Raw genomic sequence first — 16972 nt, forward strand, 5'->3', positions numbered from 1 at the left:
TTCAGTTTTGCGGCTGTTCAGAGAAAGAATGACGGTTTAATCAGTAGAATAGCAAACATTGCGTCCATAAAGGTAAGACATTCAGGTAATAAGATATGTCAAAAAGCAGTTACTCAAGCAACTGGATATGTTTTTGGGAGCGGTCAGACGTTTTGGATAGTGCCCACTATCTTTCGTCAGTAACATTGTGAAGTGATCTGGAAAAAAATGTTTTTATACCTTTTGCATTCGTTGTTAGGGCATTAAAAATTGTTTCTTCCAGATCTCTTTAGTGTACCTGACGAAAATTAGTCGATATTATCTGAAACGTCTGACCGTTTCCAAAATCATATCCAGTCGCTTCAGCAACTGCTTTTTGGCGTATAAATGCACATGGTAGCTCTGAAACCATATTACGCAATAGTCGATACTATTATTTGATAGTTTAAGGCATATTCTTTCTACAAACTTACACTTGCCAGGGCAACCTTACATTTATTTTCCGAACATTTGACGCTAGCTACCTAGGTGTCACAGTTCTTCACTAAACAAATTCGATTTATTGGCTTGTCAACCGTTGCACATGGAACATTTCTTCTTTAAACCTACAGATGGTAAAGAAAATATTCAAAGCTACAGCTCTACAAGAACATCTCATGTTTCTATCGTGCTCTTTGATAAAGAAACAAACGCCTACCTGCCGGATCGAGTGCGGCGACGACGTCAGCAAAGATGGCTTCTTTATCACGTTCAGCGTTAATCTGTGGTTGTTGTTGGCAAATATATACAACAATTGAGCTGGAAAATAGTAACATGTCACAAGATCAAGTATGGACGCGCCTTGCAGTTTTTCCTTTGTCCCTTCCACTGGGTCTGTTGTACGTTCCTTCAAGATGACGTTTTCTTCCCCGCTCTTCTAAAGTCCGGATTCCGGGACATTCCATGGCGTCGATGCGCCATCAGAGCACGTGTACACACAATGTGAAACATATCCACTTCTTCTACAACACACATTGTACTTCTCCAAATGAGACTTCGTGTTAGACTGAGGGTGGCGTTTGCCGAATGTCATTCCGATGATGAAAAGAGGAGGATGAAAGGTGTGATGTTCAACTATTTGATGGTATGGGACCGAATGTTTCAGTACAAGACGAGGAACTTGGGTGTTGAAAAAAGGGATGACAAGGACATGTTTTCTTGCATTTACGGATGAGAAGGTACATGGATAAGTGTACTATTAGGCTGACATATGTGAACTTGGAATGTGGTAAGTGTAAACGATGACGTTTGTCGGTAAACAACAGGTGAAAATGTACGGGAAGGGGGACATCTGAATGTGGAATTTCAGGAAAATGTAACAAGGATTTATAGACGTATGGATGTGGATGTGGAAGTCACAAACGGAATGACGAGGGCAGGGAAGTACGGCACGATATAGTGTACCACACATCTGCTTGAGTTAAGGGCAGTGATGAGGATAACCTACCTAAGGACGATAGGACTGGAACCATGGGGAGCGGGGAGGGTACTTTGTCATCAGGTGTAGGGGTATGGCATGTCTTAAGGTCTTTAGGTTTGGGAAAGGTCCTATCTTAATTACACGTTTATGGTTTAGGGGAAATGAAGTCTGTAGGTTTATGAAATGTCAGATGGTAATTACACGTTTATGGTGTAGGGGAAATGTCATGTTTCAAAATCTTCAGGTTTAGGAAGGGTCACTAGTATAGTAATTACACGTGCATATGGTAAGATATCATAGGACAGGAAACATGGGGATGGGACATTTTGTATATGCGGTGACACTGGAGAAGGTATGGCATGACTCAATTTGATAGGGAAAGGCAAAAAACACATGATAATTATTACACGAAAAGGTGCGATAGGACAGGACAAAGGTACATAGTATATGATGTGGTGGTGGGGGTATGGCGTGTCTCAGAGTCCATAGGTTGACAAAAAGCCACCTGATAATTACACGTATGGATATGAGAAGGTAAAATTGACGTCGACTCTTATCATGGTGGTTAGATAGGGCAGTTCATGTGGAAAATGCTAAATCTGCAAGACGAGGAATTCTGAAACATATGTATAAGATGGTACGAGAAGTGTGTGGCAAAATGTGGAAACGTGATGTAAGTGACACGAGGGGACGTTTAGTGTAGCAAATGGATGAAAAGTCAGTCATACTTTAGTTTATGGACATCAAAATGTTCTACAATTCCATTGTAGTACGTTGTTTTTTCATTATCTCTGCAGTTCAAGCACGGCCTTACGAATAAATGACGAAAAATAGACTTCATTTTTTCCTTTGTAAAAAAACTCGACAATTTGTTGTCTCCAGTCTGAAAAAGACTCATGCAGTACATCATGACATACCCTCTTCAGCTTCTTCTTGTCCTCGTAGAACTTGACGACCGGCTCTGTCTCGGAGTAGAATGTGTCCAGCCGCTTCTTGATGGTCGCCTCGTTGTCGTCAGCCCTGCCGCTGGTCTTGGCGCGGCCCAAGAGACGCTCCGTCATGGTCTTAGCGGCGCACTCGAAGTACAGAACCTTGTCGCACTCGCGGATCTATAATACAAAATGGTTGCATCGGAAAATAATATCCTCAGGTTAGTAGAGCATAGGATACTGGAATTTTCTTTTGCACAACCAGTGATGTCTCTCACCTGATAAAATTTCTATCCCAAGAAAGTCAACCCCAGTGATGAACCGAGGCGAGGGGGCAAACTAACTTTGGCCACGTTTGGGATTGTGTTGTAGCCGCAACAGCGCCAACTACATCGGCTACATATAGCGGCGAGAAGCAGAACTCCAGTCAGCAAAGCATTCTTTTCCCTCCGGAATTACATTTCAAAAATACACCTTCGAGTTTATCATCTTTTTCTTTATGAATCATCGTCAGGTGTTTTAGTTCCACTTTTAAGTAATTTGAAGGAAATTTTTTTCCAAAGAAGATTAGCTACATGTATTAACAGCTTTGTGTATACTAGCTAAAGTATATATACACAAACCGTGGACTCGAACGCCGTGCCCTGCTTGACCTCCCGCGGGTACCCGTCGATCAGGAAACCGTTGGACTTGTCCGCACGGGCGATCATAGCGTCCTTCAGTAGGGCCAGTACGGTTTCCTGATAGGGAAAAATTTGTCATCTCGATATTACAAAGCTTTGTATATACACAAGAGAATGTAAATGATGACGAGAAATCCTCAAATAAGAATCATTGTTAGTACGCAACATTACCTCCGACAAAAGGTTATATTTTCGTTGATGTTCTTGTACCAATGATATCCCATCATCTCGTCACTGTATTTGTACGTTGCTATAGAAAGACAATCTCACTGGACAATCTCACTAGACTGTGGCTAGCTGGCGGTTTTGCTTTGGTCGAAATTGAATTTGTGTAACACTTTATGATGCAAATACCGTGCAAAACGCACAAGTCTGACAAAAACAACATACTACTGCACAAGGTAAAAAAAAAGAATGTCTTCGAATTATTGAACTTCGTTGAGCGTTCTGTCAAATCGCTCGGCCGCAGCCACACCCTTAGCGTACCGCAGCTTCGGTGAGACCAGGGCTTCAGAGTCGATCTAGAGCCAGATTTTGACCAAGACATATCATTTCAAGGATCAAAGATGAATATTTTTTTTGATCCTTCTCTTCGGACAAGTTTGAATTGGCAACGGTTAAGTCCAACTGTCACTAGCGTATTCTCTAGCCTGGGTAGTGCCATCCGGAAAGTAGTTTGCTCCGGCGTTCATCAAGCACTATATACAGTCGCTTCTCGCTCTGACATTCATCATACACTACATACAGTGCGAACATATAATAGGAGCGAACTACTACCCGGTACCGAGACTACGTCTTCTCACCATGGGCACCAGCTTTCCCTGCTCCATGATCTCGGTCAGCTTCTTGCCCCGGGCTGACCCCGACTTGACCTCGTCCCTCAGCAGGTCACCTGTGGACAGGTGAGTGTAGCCGTACTTGGCTACAATCTTGTCACACTGGGTTCCCTTGCCACATCCTGGACCACCCACGATGAAGATGATCTTCTTGCCCTTCAGCTTCTCGGCAGCTGCCGGGTCGGGCTTGGCGGCTTCGGGCTTGGCGGCCGCAGGCTTCGCTGCCTCGGGCTTCTTCGCCCCGAACTTGGGCGGCATGGTTCTCCTTCTCTACTCTACCTGAAGGGAACACATGATCATCATCATCATCACGATTATTATCATCATCATCATCATTGTCATCATCAGAATTGCAGCTTCGGGCCTCTTCGCCCCGAACTTGGGCACATGGTTCTCCTTCTCTAGTCTACCTGGAAACAGCACATAAGAGAAACATCAGGAACATCACCATTGTATATATCACTCTGGCTTCTTACCATTGACACTTCAAAAACGTCCCGGAATAGGTACCCAGTATCCCTTATTGGCACGATTAGCAGCGTGCTTTAGTACTACAACCCATGGAGCCCCACGCAAGCCAAATATAGACTCAGTCTAGTGTGAGTCTTGACACAGATGTAACCCTGGCAATGAAAAACGAAAGCCATCTTTTATTTATATCTTCCATATCAACACTGAGGCAAGGTGTCACTTCTGTGTCTGATGCGACTTCTCTTCGATGTCGCAACTGGGCATCATCATATTAGGCGGCTAATTGAATCCTTGGGGGCGGCTGTCACTAAAAAAACACCTTTTCCTTCCTTTTTACCTTCGCCAAGACGGTAACTGTTAAATTTGCGTCCGTATGTATAAGTATATATGTGTACATGCATATATGTATGATTGTTAGTAGACAGTATAAATCTAGAAAGATTGTATCAATACTTGTATTGCTAGGTCTTGATGAGACCTTGAAATGATTAGATTTTTGGCCCAATAGTATGTTACAGTACTGCAGCAGAACGTCCAGTTTCGATATCTCAAGCTAAAGGGTATCACAATAAACTCAATAAACTCAACTCAATCTCGTTTGTAATACTGTAACAACAAACGCAAGGAAACATGTTTAAATTTAGCACCCCATCGCTATAACCAGTAGGTACGTTGCTGCACGGTTCAGTCCCGTGTTCGACACCATTCCTGTCCCATGTAGTGCCATGTAGTACAGGCGGGCAGAATGCTGGCCATGTGTAATACAACCCTGTCATCCGGACCGCGTGCCATATGTGGTGGGACGTCATCGATATGACATGATATGGCTAACGTCACAAGGGGAGGGGGGCAACACAGTGATTATTATGATTTACAGAAAGAAGACAAAGAATGTGAATATTGGGTCTAAAGATTTTACTACCAACATCTGCTTGGAGTTGAGCGGGGTTGCCGCGGAATAGGAGTCTTTTCGTTATCTCCGTGTTGTCCGGAAATTTACAGTTTCACCTTTTTGCACTCACTGAAAGCAAAGGAACAAACGCAAACCATACAATACCTGTCCTGTGGCCTTAGCAATCCTGTCCACCACCGCTTATATAAATCTTCCTATTCACATTACAACCTATAGCTACACTACCAACGTCTTCTCTCTTGATCCAATGGTCGGCTCTAGCTATAGAAGATTGAAATTACCCTACACGTCCAACTGGTAAGCCCCTTTCTCTGAGTAGCTTCCCACACAGACATAGTTTCCTACAGGTTTGTCCGAATATGGGTATAGTGTCGGAATGATGTTTAGTTATAAGGATATCCTACTAGTTAGAAAGGTAAGTAGGGAGGGGGGTAAGTTTGTCTCACAGTTCCTGAAGCTTGTATTGTACAGGCAAGCACGTCGGGCGCGCGTTTTGTCGGTGGAACGTATACGTAGTTTCACATTGCAATAACATCAAAATGTTAACGTTTGAAATCCACGTCGTTGACCGGAAATCTCTACCCATTTTTTTTCACAAGAACGAATCTAGGTTACCCCACAGATTAAGGTGCACTAACGTTAGCGGTATGGTGCCTCTTGAACTTGTGACAGTTGATGTTACATCAGGAACATCGCAGGCGTAAGTCTGTTTGCGTGTCTAACCCATGTTTCTACTTGTGTATGTCCCGAGCTTTAGTTACTTGTAAAGATACACATAAAGTTAACCTCGCTCTCAGCTGTACCTTGTAAATAAACATTTCTGCTTAATGGTGAACAGACACCTAATTGTTTAGATAAGAGCGCAATAAGAATGGACTGATAAGGTTCCAACTTAAAGTTTGTCTGGAAGTAGCTACATGTACTACTATGATGTAGGAGTAGAGAGATTCCCCGACGTACCTTTCTATCTATAATATCTAAATGAAATCTGATCTGCAGGTGTCATGGCTACATGTAAACTTCATTTTTGTGGCTTGACTACAATGTCCATGTTACACACACGAGAGAGCAATGCGATATTACATACGTAACAATAATTATCGAAAATAATGAAACATACAAAAGACGTTTTGTGCAATAATTTTTGGTCCAATGAGTCAGTTGTCAGGTCACTTTATATATGGACTCATCCCTGTAATACGATATCTGCAATCGTGTATGACTACCATAACATCATGATAATAACATGCGCATACATGTATGCGTTTCTTACACAAAATATAATATAGGCGGGATATCATAACTATAGAACCCAGAAAAACTACATGTACATGTCCTATCTTGTCTGTATGTATCCCATCTTTCTACAGCGGCCAGGATTTGGCCAAATATAGCCCACACAGAAGAGTGTCGGAATGCTGCTGCCATGTTGTAAAAGGAATTCTCACTGCGGCCGAACACGGAGGTCACGAACTGCTGTCTCGCTTGGGAACGAAATAAACCAAACTAGCTTTTACATATACACTTCGTTTCTTCTAGAAGACAAACGTGGGGAAATTCTTAAACTAGATTCATTATGAAGACTATTTTTTATAGGAATATGCAAACCGTTTTTCTGCAATATGGTGACCACGAAAAACTCCGTTCGGAACTTGTTCGACGTCAGAATAATCGTTGTAAGCAAACAAATAACTTGAGACGAATTTCTTCGAGTTTCACAGATTTTAGCGTTACAGAAACTCCAAATCTTACCAAAAAAATAAGCTTGCGCGACTACAGTAATCTAAGCACTATCGCAACGATTATCGCCTCTATGTAAAATCGTACAGCGTGCATTTCTGGCGGCATGTAAGTTATGCGGGCTCGCAGAGACCTTTCTGATAACCGCTCGGGGTTTTCCTACCCAGGGACAACTTTATCTACCCTACAAATCTGCGCCAGGGGAAAAGCAGCGGATTTTTACCTTGAGGGACGGCAGAAGGGCTGGAAGTTTGGCCCCGGGACTGGTGAGAAGCTGGCCGGCAGGAGCTCGGTTCAATCCGCCAGAAATAGCAGCAGGGTTGGGACCACGGGGTGGAGGGTCGGGTACCATAACATGATGGGGAGGCACATTTTTGCAGCTGCTCCGCTTTCCGTCACGTCACGTGACGCGGGCTGACACCAGCCGCGGCCATTACGGTTTAGTTTTTTTCTGGGACTTGAACTGAAGAAGGTTATACTATATGGTCTAGAAACTTTGATTGAATTTTCGCAGTGCGAATTCTTCTGCTTTGCGAAGAAATTGAAGACTTTTCCTACCTGAGAATTGAAGAAGTTCGGTTGAATTTTCATTGTGTGAATTCTTCTTCTTTTTGTGATTGGAAACTGAAGATCATTGAAGACTTCCTCCAACCGCGAATGCGGTTTCTAATTCAATAATGCGCAAGAATCGGGCCTGAACACTTTACTAAGTTTACTCTATACAGGCAAAACAGAAACCATACTAGCACCATGAGCAGCCTCTGCCAGACTCCCGCCTGACACCAGCCGCAGCCATTACGGTTTAGTTTTTTCTAATGGCAACCAAAGTTTTGTAAATGCATTTAATTTCGCGGGGATTTATTTTCGCCTTAGCGGGAAAATTGAGTTTTCGCGGTGGTTTGAGTTCGCAGTAGCACCAGGAACTGTAGCCGCTTACTACCATGAAAAAAATGTTCGCGGTGGTTTTAAGTTCGCGGTGAATCGGCCACCGCGAAAATTAAACCACCGCGAACATTTCTGCATTTACAGTATTATCCCAGGTAAGAGTTGTAGAACTTCACTTATCAAAGTTGATTTTTTGGCACTTTTTGCGTAATAAGATGAAGCAACTCCATTCCATTCCATACAAATATTTAAAAAAAAAAAGAGTTAAATTTTCCTTCGATGCCGCAGTGGCGCGAGGACGCCATGAAATTTCATTTTTGTGGGTTACATTGAAATGACTTTTTAGAGAATCCTAGCGTGGCTTGTTCTACGCCGTTTTTAACCGCTCAAACTATAAAATAATTTTGTAAAGTGCCGTAGATATCAATTTCATACAGATTGCCTTATCCGGATTATTTCCGGCTAACGCTCTAATATTGCTTAGGTTGCCTTTAATGGGAAAGTGACAAAAAAAGTATGGTCTAGAAACTTCGGTTGAATTTTCTTTGTGCGTAATTCTTCTCCTTTGTGAAGAAATTGAAGACTTTCCCCAACCGCGTATGCAGTATTTATTTGAAACAATGCGCAAAATCGTGTCTGAAAAACACTCTTGATCTATTTTAATACTCTTATACAGTAGCGTCTGAAAAACACTTTTAATATATATATTCTAATACTAGTACTCTTATACAATAGCCTGGTATCCAGCCGTATTATAGCTCCAGAGTCTCTTCTGTCTTCTCCGTAATAAAATGTCCAAAACAGAAAACATACTAGTACCATGAGAACCCATACCGGAAAAATGTCTACCACTAGTCCACTACGCAAAGAAGGTGAAGGGAATTGGGGATAGCCAAACTTCACAAATAAATTTAAATACTCGTTAAACCCACAAGTCAATGTCAAAGTTAAATCCACCAACAGTTAATGAGGCGTCACTAGGTAAGTTACCTGCTGGTCCAACCGTGCAGTTTACAAGACACCCTTTCAACTCTGATCCAATCAGGCCACGGGATACAAGAAGAAACCCAGCCCAGCACTGGCCCTGGTGGCAATAAACTATGATGCACTTCTAAACACCTTCCGTCTACCCACCACTTCTTTGAGGGTCTGCATGCTCTTTTCCGTAAGGCGTAGGCAGCCTATTTTATTTCCCATAATTCGTAGGGAAAACCATCTTATCTACGTAATTCGTAGCGAGGCGACCAAATTTAGCGTAATTGCCTTCCTTGATTTAGCGTAATACGTAGGGAGTTCTTCTGAATTCAGCGTAAATCGTTTTCGGAACCCCCCCCCCCCCCATGCAGACCCTCTTCTTCGCTACACTGTTTAACAAAATCCTTGCCAAGGCATCCAATGGCATGTAAATCTTGGCAGCACGCCGACTCCATCGGTAGTGACAAGTCAGGATCTACAGACAACCCGTCCAAGTTTAGAATGATTTCTGATGAGGCCACACTGACTTCATGTCGAGCACTCGGTGGTCCCAAATAAAATATCAGCAATGCTAGAGCACAATCGGAAACTGTACAATTGTAGCAAGGCTTGACCTACAAAATGCATTTGGATCCGTTCCACAATATGATGTAACCCACCTGGCACTGCAGATACACCACATACCACAGCATATCTGCAACTATGTGAAAGTTTTCTACAGCAATGTCACGGCCAAGGTGAGGTGTGCATTTGTCATTCATCTTGTTTGCATATATACAACCGATGCAATGGCCTAGTGGGTAGAGTGTTCGCCTTGCATTTAGTAGGTCGTGAGCTCGATCCCCGGCCGAGTCATACCAAAGACTTTAAAAATGGTACATGCTGCTTTCTCTGCTTAGCACTCAGCATTCGGGATAGACTATGGAAGTTGAACACACACCACTACCAGTGGACTTATTACTAGCACCCTGCTGTAGTGATTGCGTTGTGTGGCCCAGGGCTAAGGAAACAGAGATGGTCACCGCCCTATGCGCCATCAGGCACAGGAAGGGTTTAACTTTTAACTAAATGTTTGCGTATCTTTGTCTTTTTCAACAAAAACGATTTTGAACACTCAAATCCCATACTTGTATTTGTACAGATGGAAAACAAAACAACTACCGAGTGGCCAGCTTAACTCAGATGTCTACAATGGTGGCATAGTAAAACTAACTATTTATGAATAATATCATTATATGAATAATAAAATAGCATAATGAAACACAATAAAAAACCATCACATACAGTCTTTAATACTTTTGAGACTATAGCAAACAAGAAATTAAATGGCAAGACAACATGAATGCGTGTATAAAAACATATTCAAATATATACAGCCATAGTATTGTTGGAATGTCTTTTGTAGTTTGATTTTCAAACACTAAGGCACTTCTTCATGGTGATGATTTAATCATGTCAATACAGGGCACATTCATGTAACTTAAGCTTAAATACTTCAACTAAGTGTTTTACAATGTGTTTGAATTTAAAAAATTACATTTACAGTTGACCTAAACAATCACAAACCCTTAATACCTGCTCTTTTTATTTATCAGTCTCCCCTTTGCATAGATTTAGTTGATGTTGAAGGTTTCTTGAAAACCAAATATTCAGGAAATAACACATTATGGTAACTAACTCCCTGCAGCCGTGTGTGCCTGCTGCTACGACTGAGCAGACTTGGGAGCTGCCATCAGGTCACACGCCTTCTTGTGTTTGTACCAGTGGTTCACCTGGCATTCTCTGTGGACACATGGAGAAAACAAATTAATCATTCATTTACCACATTAAATCTGTTTCTGCAAAGCCCAAAAATTGAACTATGCTTCCTGACACTGCATAAAAGATTGCACAATGTACTGAGTCTTAGAAAACAGGCTCAACTAAAGCAACAGTTCATATCACAAACCATTGCATAACAATTTTGATACAGTTGTGCCAACAAATAACATAGACAGTTTTGGACCAATACTTTGTTTATCCAAAACAGACTGATACATTTTATCACAAACATTGCTTATTGGCGAAAAATTTCTGTCTCTTTTGGGGAAAGTTGACATGGTGGTTTTACAAGTAAAGTCAAGTTAGTGTAGCTATCAAATCATAACGTACCGTCTGCAGTACCACTCATTCTGACAGCGGGAGCACCTCTTGCTGGCCGGCTGGCCGCACACCGCACATTTGGGCGGGTCCACTAACATGCTCTCCAACAGGTCAAGGTTGTACGTCACTGCCCACCTGGAAGGTACGTTATAATAAGATATTCTTTGCATTTGGATTTTTCTAGAACAAAATCTGATCTTGAGAAATCTGCAAATGGCAAATCCACAATCTTGGATCACCTTACAAAAGAATGCCATTTTCCATTTAGTGTTAAACTTTGTAACTTGGCTGTACTGGAAAGTCCTGTGTCTCTGCTCTGGGTGGAAATTGCAAAATTCATATTTCACAATGATAATGAATCCATAACAGGCTAAACAGCAATGACTCATTGATAAGCAACTGGATATACAATTTTGGAAATGGTCAGACGTTGACAAGATCCATGACTAGGACTTGTGAAAACTGTGTAAGGAGTCACTAAAATGTTTTAGCTCTATTTTCAAAGAATCTACATCTTCTAAATCTTTCCAAATTCAGGGCCCAGTGCATGATGTATTCTATATTGTTTCTTCATTTGGCCCTACATAACAAGGTTGCCTAATTTTAGATGTAAGACAGAGTCCTGACCTCTTGGACAGCTCCTTGAGCTGCTCCGTGCTGGGGTTGAAGACAGTCCTGACCTGATGTTTGGCCAGAGCCTCCCACTTGCCTTTATTCTCCTGGAGGATCCTCTCCCTCACCTCTGGAACCTGGGTAAGAAAGGTTTCATAAAAAGGAGTACAGAGAAGCGCCAATGTAGGTTAGACATCTAGGTGATAAGATACGCCAAAAAGTAGTTACTAAAGCAACTGGATATGATTTTGGAAGTACAGAGTATAGAGAATACAGAATAGATAATATCTATAAGTGCTGTGATATGGCTGTCAGTACTGCATTGGATCTCAAACTTATTTACTTCATTTACCTTAAACTCAAAAGTCAAAGTACATGTAAAACTAAAAGTCAAAAGCAAAAATTAGTTGCAATACATTGAAAATCTAGTAATCTTCGACCACTAATACACTGCTGTTAAAGGTTGCAGATCACCCCCTTTTAGAAACTTCCAGATCAAGCAATTATACCTGTCAATGAAAACTGACAGACATGGCTTCATCAAAAATTATAGGACCATGCCTGTTTTTACAAAAGTCCCTGCCCCTCCTTAAAGGATCAAATATACAACGCTAAATATTTTGTCCCTGTGTGAGAACTCTGAGTACAAGCACACACCTGTTCCAGCACCAGGTCCTTTCTGGCTGGAGGTGCCTCCATCATGGACAGGTGTTCCAGGTACCTCTGCAGCTCCGCCAGGTGGGGGAACTGGTCCAGCAGCACCTCATGCAGGTAACCTCTCACCTGGGGGAGTGGACAGGTGTGACAGGTGTGTTAAAGGTGTGTTCCAGGTGTTCCAGGTACCTCTGCAGCTCTACCTGGTGAAGAAACTGGTCCAGTAACACCTCATGCAGGTAACCTCTCACCTGGGGATTATTGTGCAGGTATTTTTGTGAAAACCTAGTGGGAAAACCTTTAAAAAATCTACTATACTGCATGAAACTGTGTGGCAGTGCACAGGCTTTTAATATTTTAAGACTATCTGTGTTGGGTTTCCTGTTCAGCCAAATATTTTTAAATCTGACAACTAGCAAAGACTTGTATGAGATCTACATTTAACTGATTAGTGATGTAGTCTAATTACGATTATCATTAATCAGAGAGAAGACCAACCTTCAGGACTTGGTTCTTGTTGTAGTCATTATACTCATACTTCTGCTGACAGCTGGGACCCATCAGCACATTGTACAGGGCTATCCACACCTGGAAGAAAGTTGCATTGTATTTTTACTTAGGTTTTAGATTCTATGTTATATGGAGTATCCCTGAGGAAAAACATATTCTGCGTTGTCAACTTGCAAAACAGTACTAAATCTATATCTAATCTTTTATTCAAGGGTGCAGTAAGAAAGATACACAAAGACAGGCAGACACACACACACAGACACAGACACAGAGTTACACACACACAAACACACACACATACAAACACACAGACTGACACATGCACACACACACACACACACACACACACAGACACACACACACACACACATACAGACACACATACAGACAAACACACACATGCATTTAAACAGAAAAAAATACTCCACTCCCTTGGTTGTAATAACCACCCACCTGTCCCTCTATCTTAGTCAGCCTCATCCTGTCCTCCGGAGGAACCTCCTGCCATCTCCCGTCCACGTACTTGCGGAGTCGCCCGTTTCCCTCCCGGGTCCACGGGCAGTTTTCTATAAGCTGTACCAGCAGGATGGGGATGTTGTGGGTGTTTAACAGGCGGTGGGTCGTGCTCAGGGGGAGGCTGGGAAGAGAGGGAGGGAAGTTTACACGACTTTTCTCACTTCATTCAGGTGAAAAATGAGTACCAAGCTTCGACTAGGGCTGACTTCCTCGGATAGGACATTAAATGGAGGTCCTTTGTTTGGGGAGAGCCACATCCAGTTTTTGTCAAGGAATGGACAATTCACTGCAATTTCTATGACTTGGGTAAGTCCAATTTTTGTGTTGGAAATTGAACTTTTTCAGAATACATCCTCACCTGTCCAGGTGGTCAGTGATGTACCTCAGTATCGTCACAGCCTTCACTGCTACATCAAAGTCTAGCGCTCGCTGCTGTTTCTTCAGGTCCTGCGACAAACAATGGTGGGGAGATGAGTTCATATAAGACAACAAAGCTGTCAAAGGACAGGGTATGCAGCAAGAGCACATAACCTAACAGTTATACTAGTAGTAGTAACAGTCTTATGCCATTCAAAGCATAGAATACCAATGGCACAGCATAGTACACAAATGTCGTCAACAAAGTCCAGTTTATATGAGCTTTGTAATGTTTGGATGCATACTGACCTCAAACGTAGTTGGATGCTCCACAAACTCTCTGATGTTGGGAGCTGTCTCGACATCTTCTGTCTCTTCATGATCAGGTGACCTTTGAAACAGAGGGATTCTGTTACCTTAACTTGCAGAGTACAATATCGAGAAATAATGAAATCTGTCCTTATACATCTGAGTGCATGTCTGTGCTTCAACTTTCAGACGGCTGATTCTCTCCCAAGTTTGAGTAGTTTGGAGTTTCATTCCTACCTGGCTATCAGGTCAACAATCTTCCTGTAGCAGTAGTCCAACAGGTCCAACATGGTGTCTTCAGCAGACTCACATGTGTCCTACAGAAGGGAAGGAAGGATGTATTAATGTACCAATTTTTGGTACCAAGTATTTATTCATAATGATAATTACAATCCTAAAAAGGAAGGGAGGAATGTATTATTTTAAAGTTCAAGTATTTTTCATCACAATAATCATAATCCTCACGCATTATAACCACATATATTGATTTCAAAAGGTCCTTTACAGATATCTAATTAATCCCACCTTATGGTACATGATGGTTTCCAGTAGGTTGATGATGGTGGCTTCATGGTACAACTGGGATGAAAAGACACAAGTACAGTTTGTAGATTCTGAACTATAACAGCAAGGCTTTTTCATATAAAAAAATAAGAATTCAGTACAGAAACAAAAAAAACTACCACTACCAGTATTTGCTTGGGGACACAAATGACCGGTAAAATCTGACGGCTTTTTTTGAAGATCATGCTCTCTTGTACATATACAGTGTCTATTTCTGTCACATGACTTTAACACACTATCTGTTTGACCTACAAAATTAGACTGTGAGTTGGGTGACCTATGACAAAGATTAGATAGGAAGCTATGAACTCACCACAGTATAGACAGGAATGGTGCTGGAAGGTTGGAAATCCATCCTGACTAGCAGGGAGAAAATCTTCTGTGTCCAAACTTCTACTGCTAACAGCTCATGGATCAGCACGGGGATCTGGGGTATAGGAATGAAGAAATTATCAAAGAAACTCAGATTATAGTGTCACGCTTATATTCATATACATTCATGTTGTTCCTGTGCTCTCTCCACTTGAAAAATAAAAAAAAGTCAATGAAACAAAAGAAAACTTGATTTGGCATTTGTGGTCATGCAGCTACTACAACTATTATGAAGCCTTAAATAGTGCATGTGCATGGCTTTGTATAACATCACAAGTAAATAGGTGAATGCAATAACAATGCCAATGGCAATAGAACTGAAACTCTGTCACAATATTAACATTCCTACCTAAAAGGAAGTAAAAATCAAAATTTACACCTGTTAACTTGTAAGCCCAACAGGGTTATTTTTTACTTCCTTCAGGTAGAAGTTTTAACCTGGGTTGCACTAACAACACTTGAAGGCTACAAGTGTTGTTTAAGTGCAAGCCATATTTTAGCAAATGTCAAACTATTGATCATGACACTTAAACTAATCTAAAGGGTTAATCTTCAGATTTGATTAGTAAAAATTATCAGTGACATCTTTCCTCACCTTGTCATACGAGACCAGGAACTCCTTAACGAACTCATCCTCGTTAGTAGATGCACTGATGATGGCCTGCATGTTCAACTTCTCGATGTACTCATGCTGCTTCATCCATCTGTAGATAACAAACATTAGAATGAATGAAAGACCTTTATTCATGCCTCGAGATAGCTGTGTCAGTATACTATAGTAGATTTGCATGCAACCAGCAACCACATCATGGCATAACACGCATTATATCTACGTATCATAACATTTGATATGGGTGTTTCGGACTGGTCCATACAATGATACATTACGATTTCCCAGGGGCTTCTACCTGTATCATGGATACTTTCAAAGCTCTCTTGAGTCTTTACTGGATTTTGATAATAGAAATTCCTAACATGTTTTGTAGGCGATTCTACGTACCGGTGGCCATGCTGGTACCTCGGGTGATATGTAAATATGTAATAGGCCGTGTTAAACATTAGTTTTGTACTGAATTTTTCAAATATATAACCATCTGATAGAATGTCCTTGATATAACAATTACTCATGTCACTAACAACCACCAACGAAATTACTAGTACATGATCTTTACAACAAGTAATGGTTGATAACGTTAAATATTAGTTCTGTGTAAATTTCAACAGAAAGCTGGTAACGAGAATGGATATGTATATCACATGTTGAGAACTTACGAAACAGAAATTAGAAAATTATTTAAATTTTGAATCGAGAAAATTTCTCGATTCAAATCAAAATTTAAATAATTTTCTAATATGGGCTAGGCCCTCTCACTATGCCCACAGTGCTCGAGCGGGTGTAAATGCGTTAGGTTTGGAGCGTAATTGAGTCAGACTTGAGTCGTATACCTCTGTTGACCGTTTCACGACTATCCTGCCCACCAAAACACGACTGTGAGGCCGAATCCCTTGAGTCCCATCGATAAAATACGACTGTGTGTTGACTAATATACGACGAGGTCGGTAATCAGACGTATACAGTCGTATTTTGGTCGACGTCCAGAGGAAAGGTCAATAGAGGTCATCAGATGCGTTATAGCCTGGTTATCCAAATAAACAAACTGTAAGTTAGTCGGATGAGCTAGGCGTTTACTACGTTTGTCTGCCTTGTTCAGTTGTTGATTTTTAACCCCCTTAGGTAAAATGAGGTCGCATGATTTTTTTCCAAACTATTTTCATTTCTTTTGCAGGATATTACTTGTAAAATTATGCTATAGGCTAACGTTCGTTTTCTTTCGTTCCGTTTTGTAACAGTTTGTTACAGTTCGTTATGTTTAGCTCCGTTTCGTTACATTTTGTTTTCTTTCGTTCCGTTGTGTTATAGTTCGTTATGTTTCATTCCGTTGCGTTAACGTTACAGTTCCTTTGATCCAACCCATAACGTATAAGTTTTATCAAAATGAAAGCTGCTAAATGGTAGCTGGTCTTCTGACGTCCTGGGCGTCTACGTTTTATAATTAGGCCGTTCC

General features: G+C 41.4%; 2 protein-coding genes across 8 annotated transcripts in view; both read right to left on the bottom strand.

Annotated features, from left to right (window-relative positions):
• LOC118415962 overlaps nucleotides 1-7342 on the bottom strand; it is a 22166-nt gene extending 14824 nt beyond the window's left edge. For 4 of the 7 annotated variants that reach the window (XM_035820940.1, XM_035820934.1, XM_035820937.1 and 1 more), the window contains exons 1-4: nucleotides 7234-7342; nucleotides 3854-4165; nucleotides 2991-3107; nucleotides 2356-2547 (exon numbers count right to left, since the gene is read on the bottom strand). In XM_035820940.1, coding sequence (XP_035676833.1) covers nucleotides 2356-2547; nucleotides 2991-3107; nucleotides 3854-4144 — 600 coding nt within the window. In that variant the 5' untranslated portion in view covers nucleotides 4145-4165; nucleotides 7234-7342. The remainder of the gene's footprint in view (nucleotides 1-2355; nucleotides 2548-2990; nucleotides 3108-3853; nucleotides 4166-7233) is intronic. The other 3 variants (XM_035820939.1, XM_035820936.1, XM_035820935.1) reach the window with 2 other exon arrangements.
• A 2801-nt stretch (nucleotides 7343-10143) lies between these two features.
• On the bottom strand, nucleotides 10144-15591 carry LOC118416877 (zinc finger MYND domain-containing protein 10-like; the record flags this gene model as incomplete). Its single annotated transcript, XM_035822150.1, is given in 12 exon segments — nucleotides 10144-10652; nucleotides 11022-11147; nucleotides 11640-11761; nucleotides 12282-12407; nucleotides 12777-12866; nucleotides 13242-13425; nucleotides 13663-13751; nucleotides 13971-14052; nucleotides 14208-14287; nucleotides 14496-14549; nucleotides 14848-14961; nucleotides 15502-15591. Coding segments are annotated over 12 exon segments (1236 nt in total), but the record flags the coding sequence as incomplete, so codon positions are not given.
• Between the last annotated feature and the right edge of the window lie 1381 nt (nucleotides 15592-16972).

The sequence above is a fragment of the Branchiostoma floridae genome, chromosome 5 (genome assembly GCF_000003815.2).
Source record: "Branchiostoma floridae strain S238N-H82 chromosome 5, Bfl_VNyyK, whole genome shotgun sequence".
NCBI lineage: Eukaryota > Metazoa > Chordata > Leptocardii > Amphioxiformes > Branchiostomatidae > Branchiostoma > Branchiostoma floridae.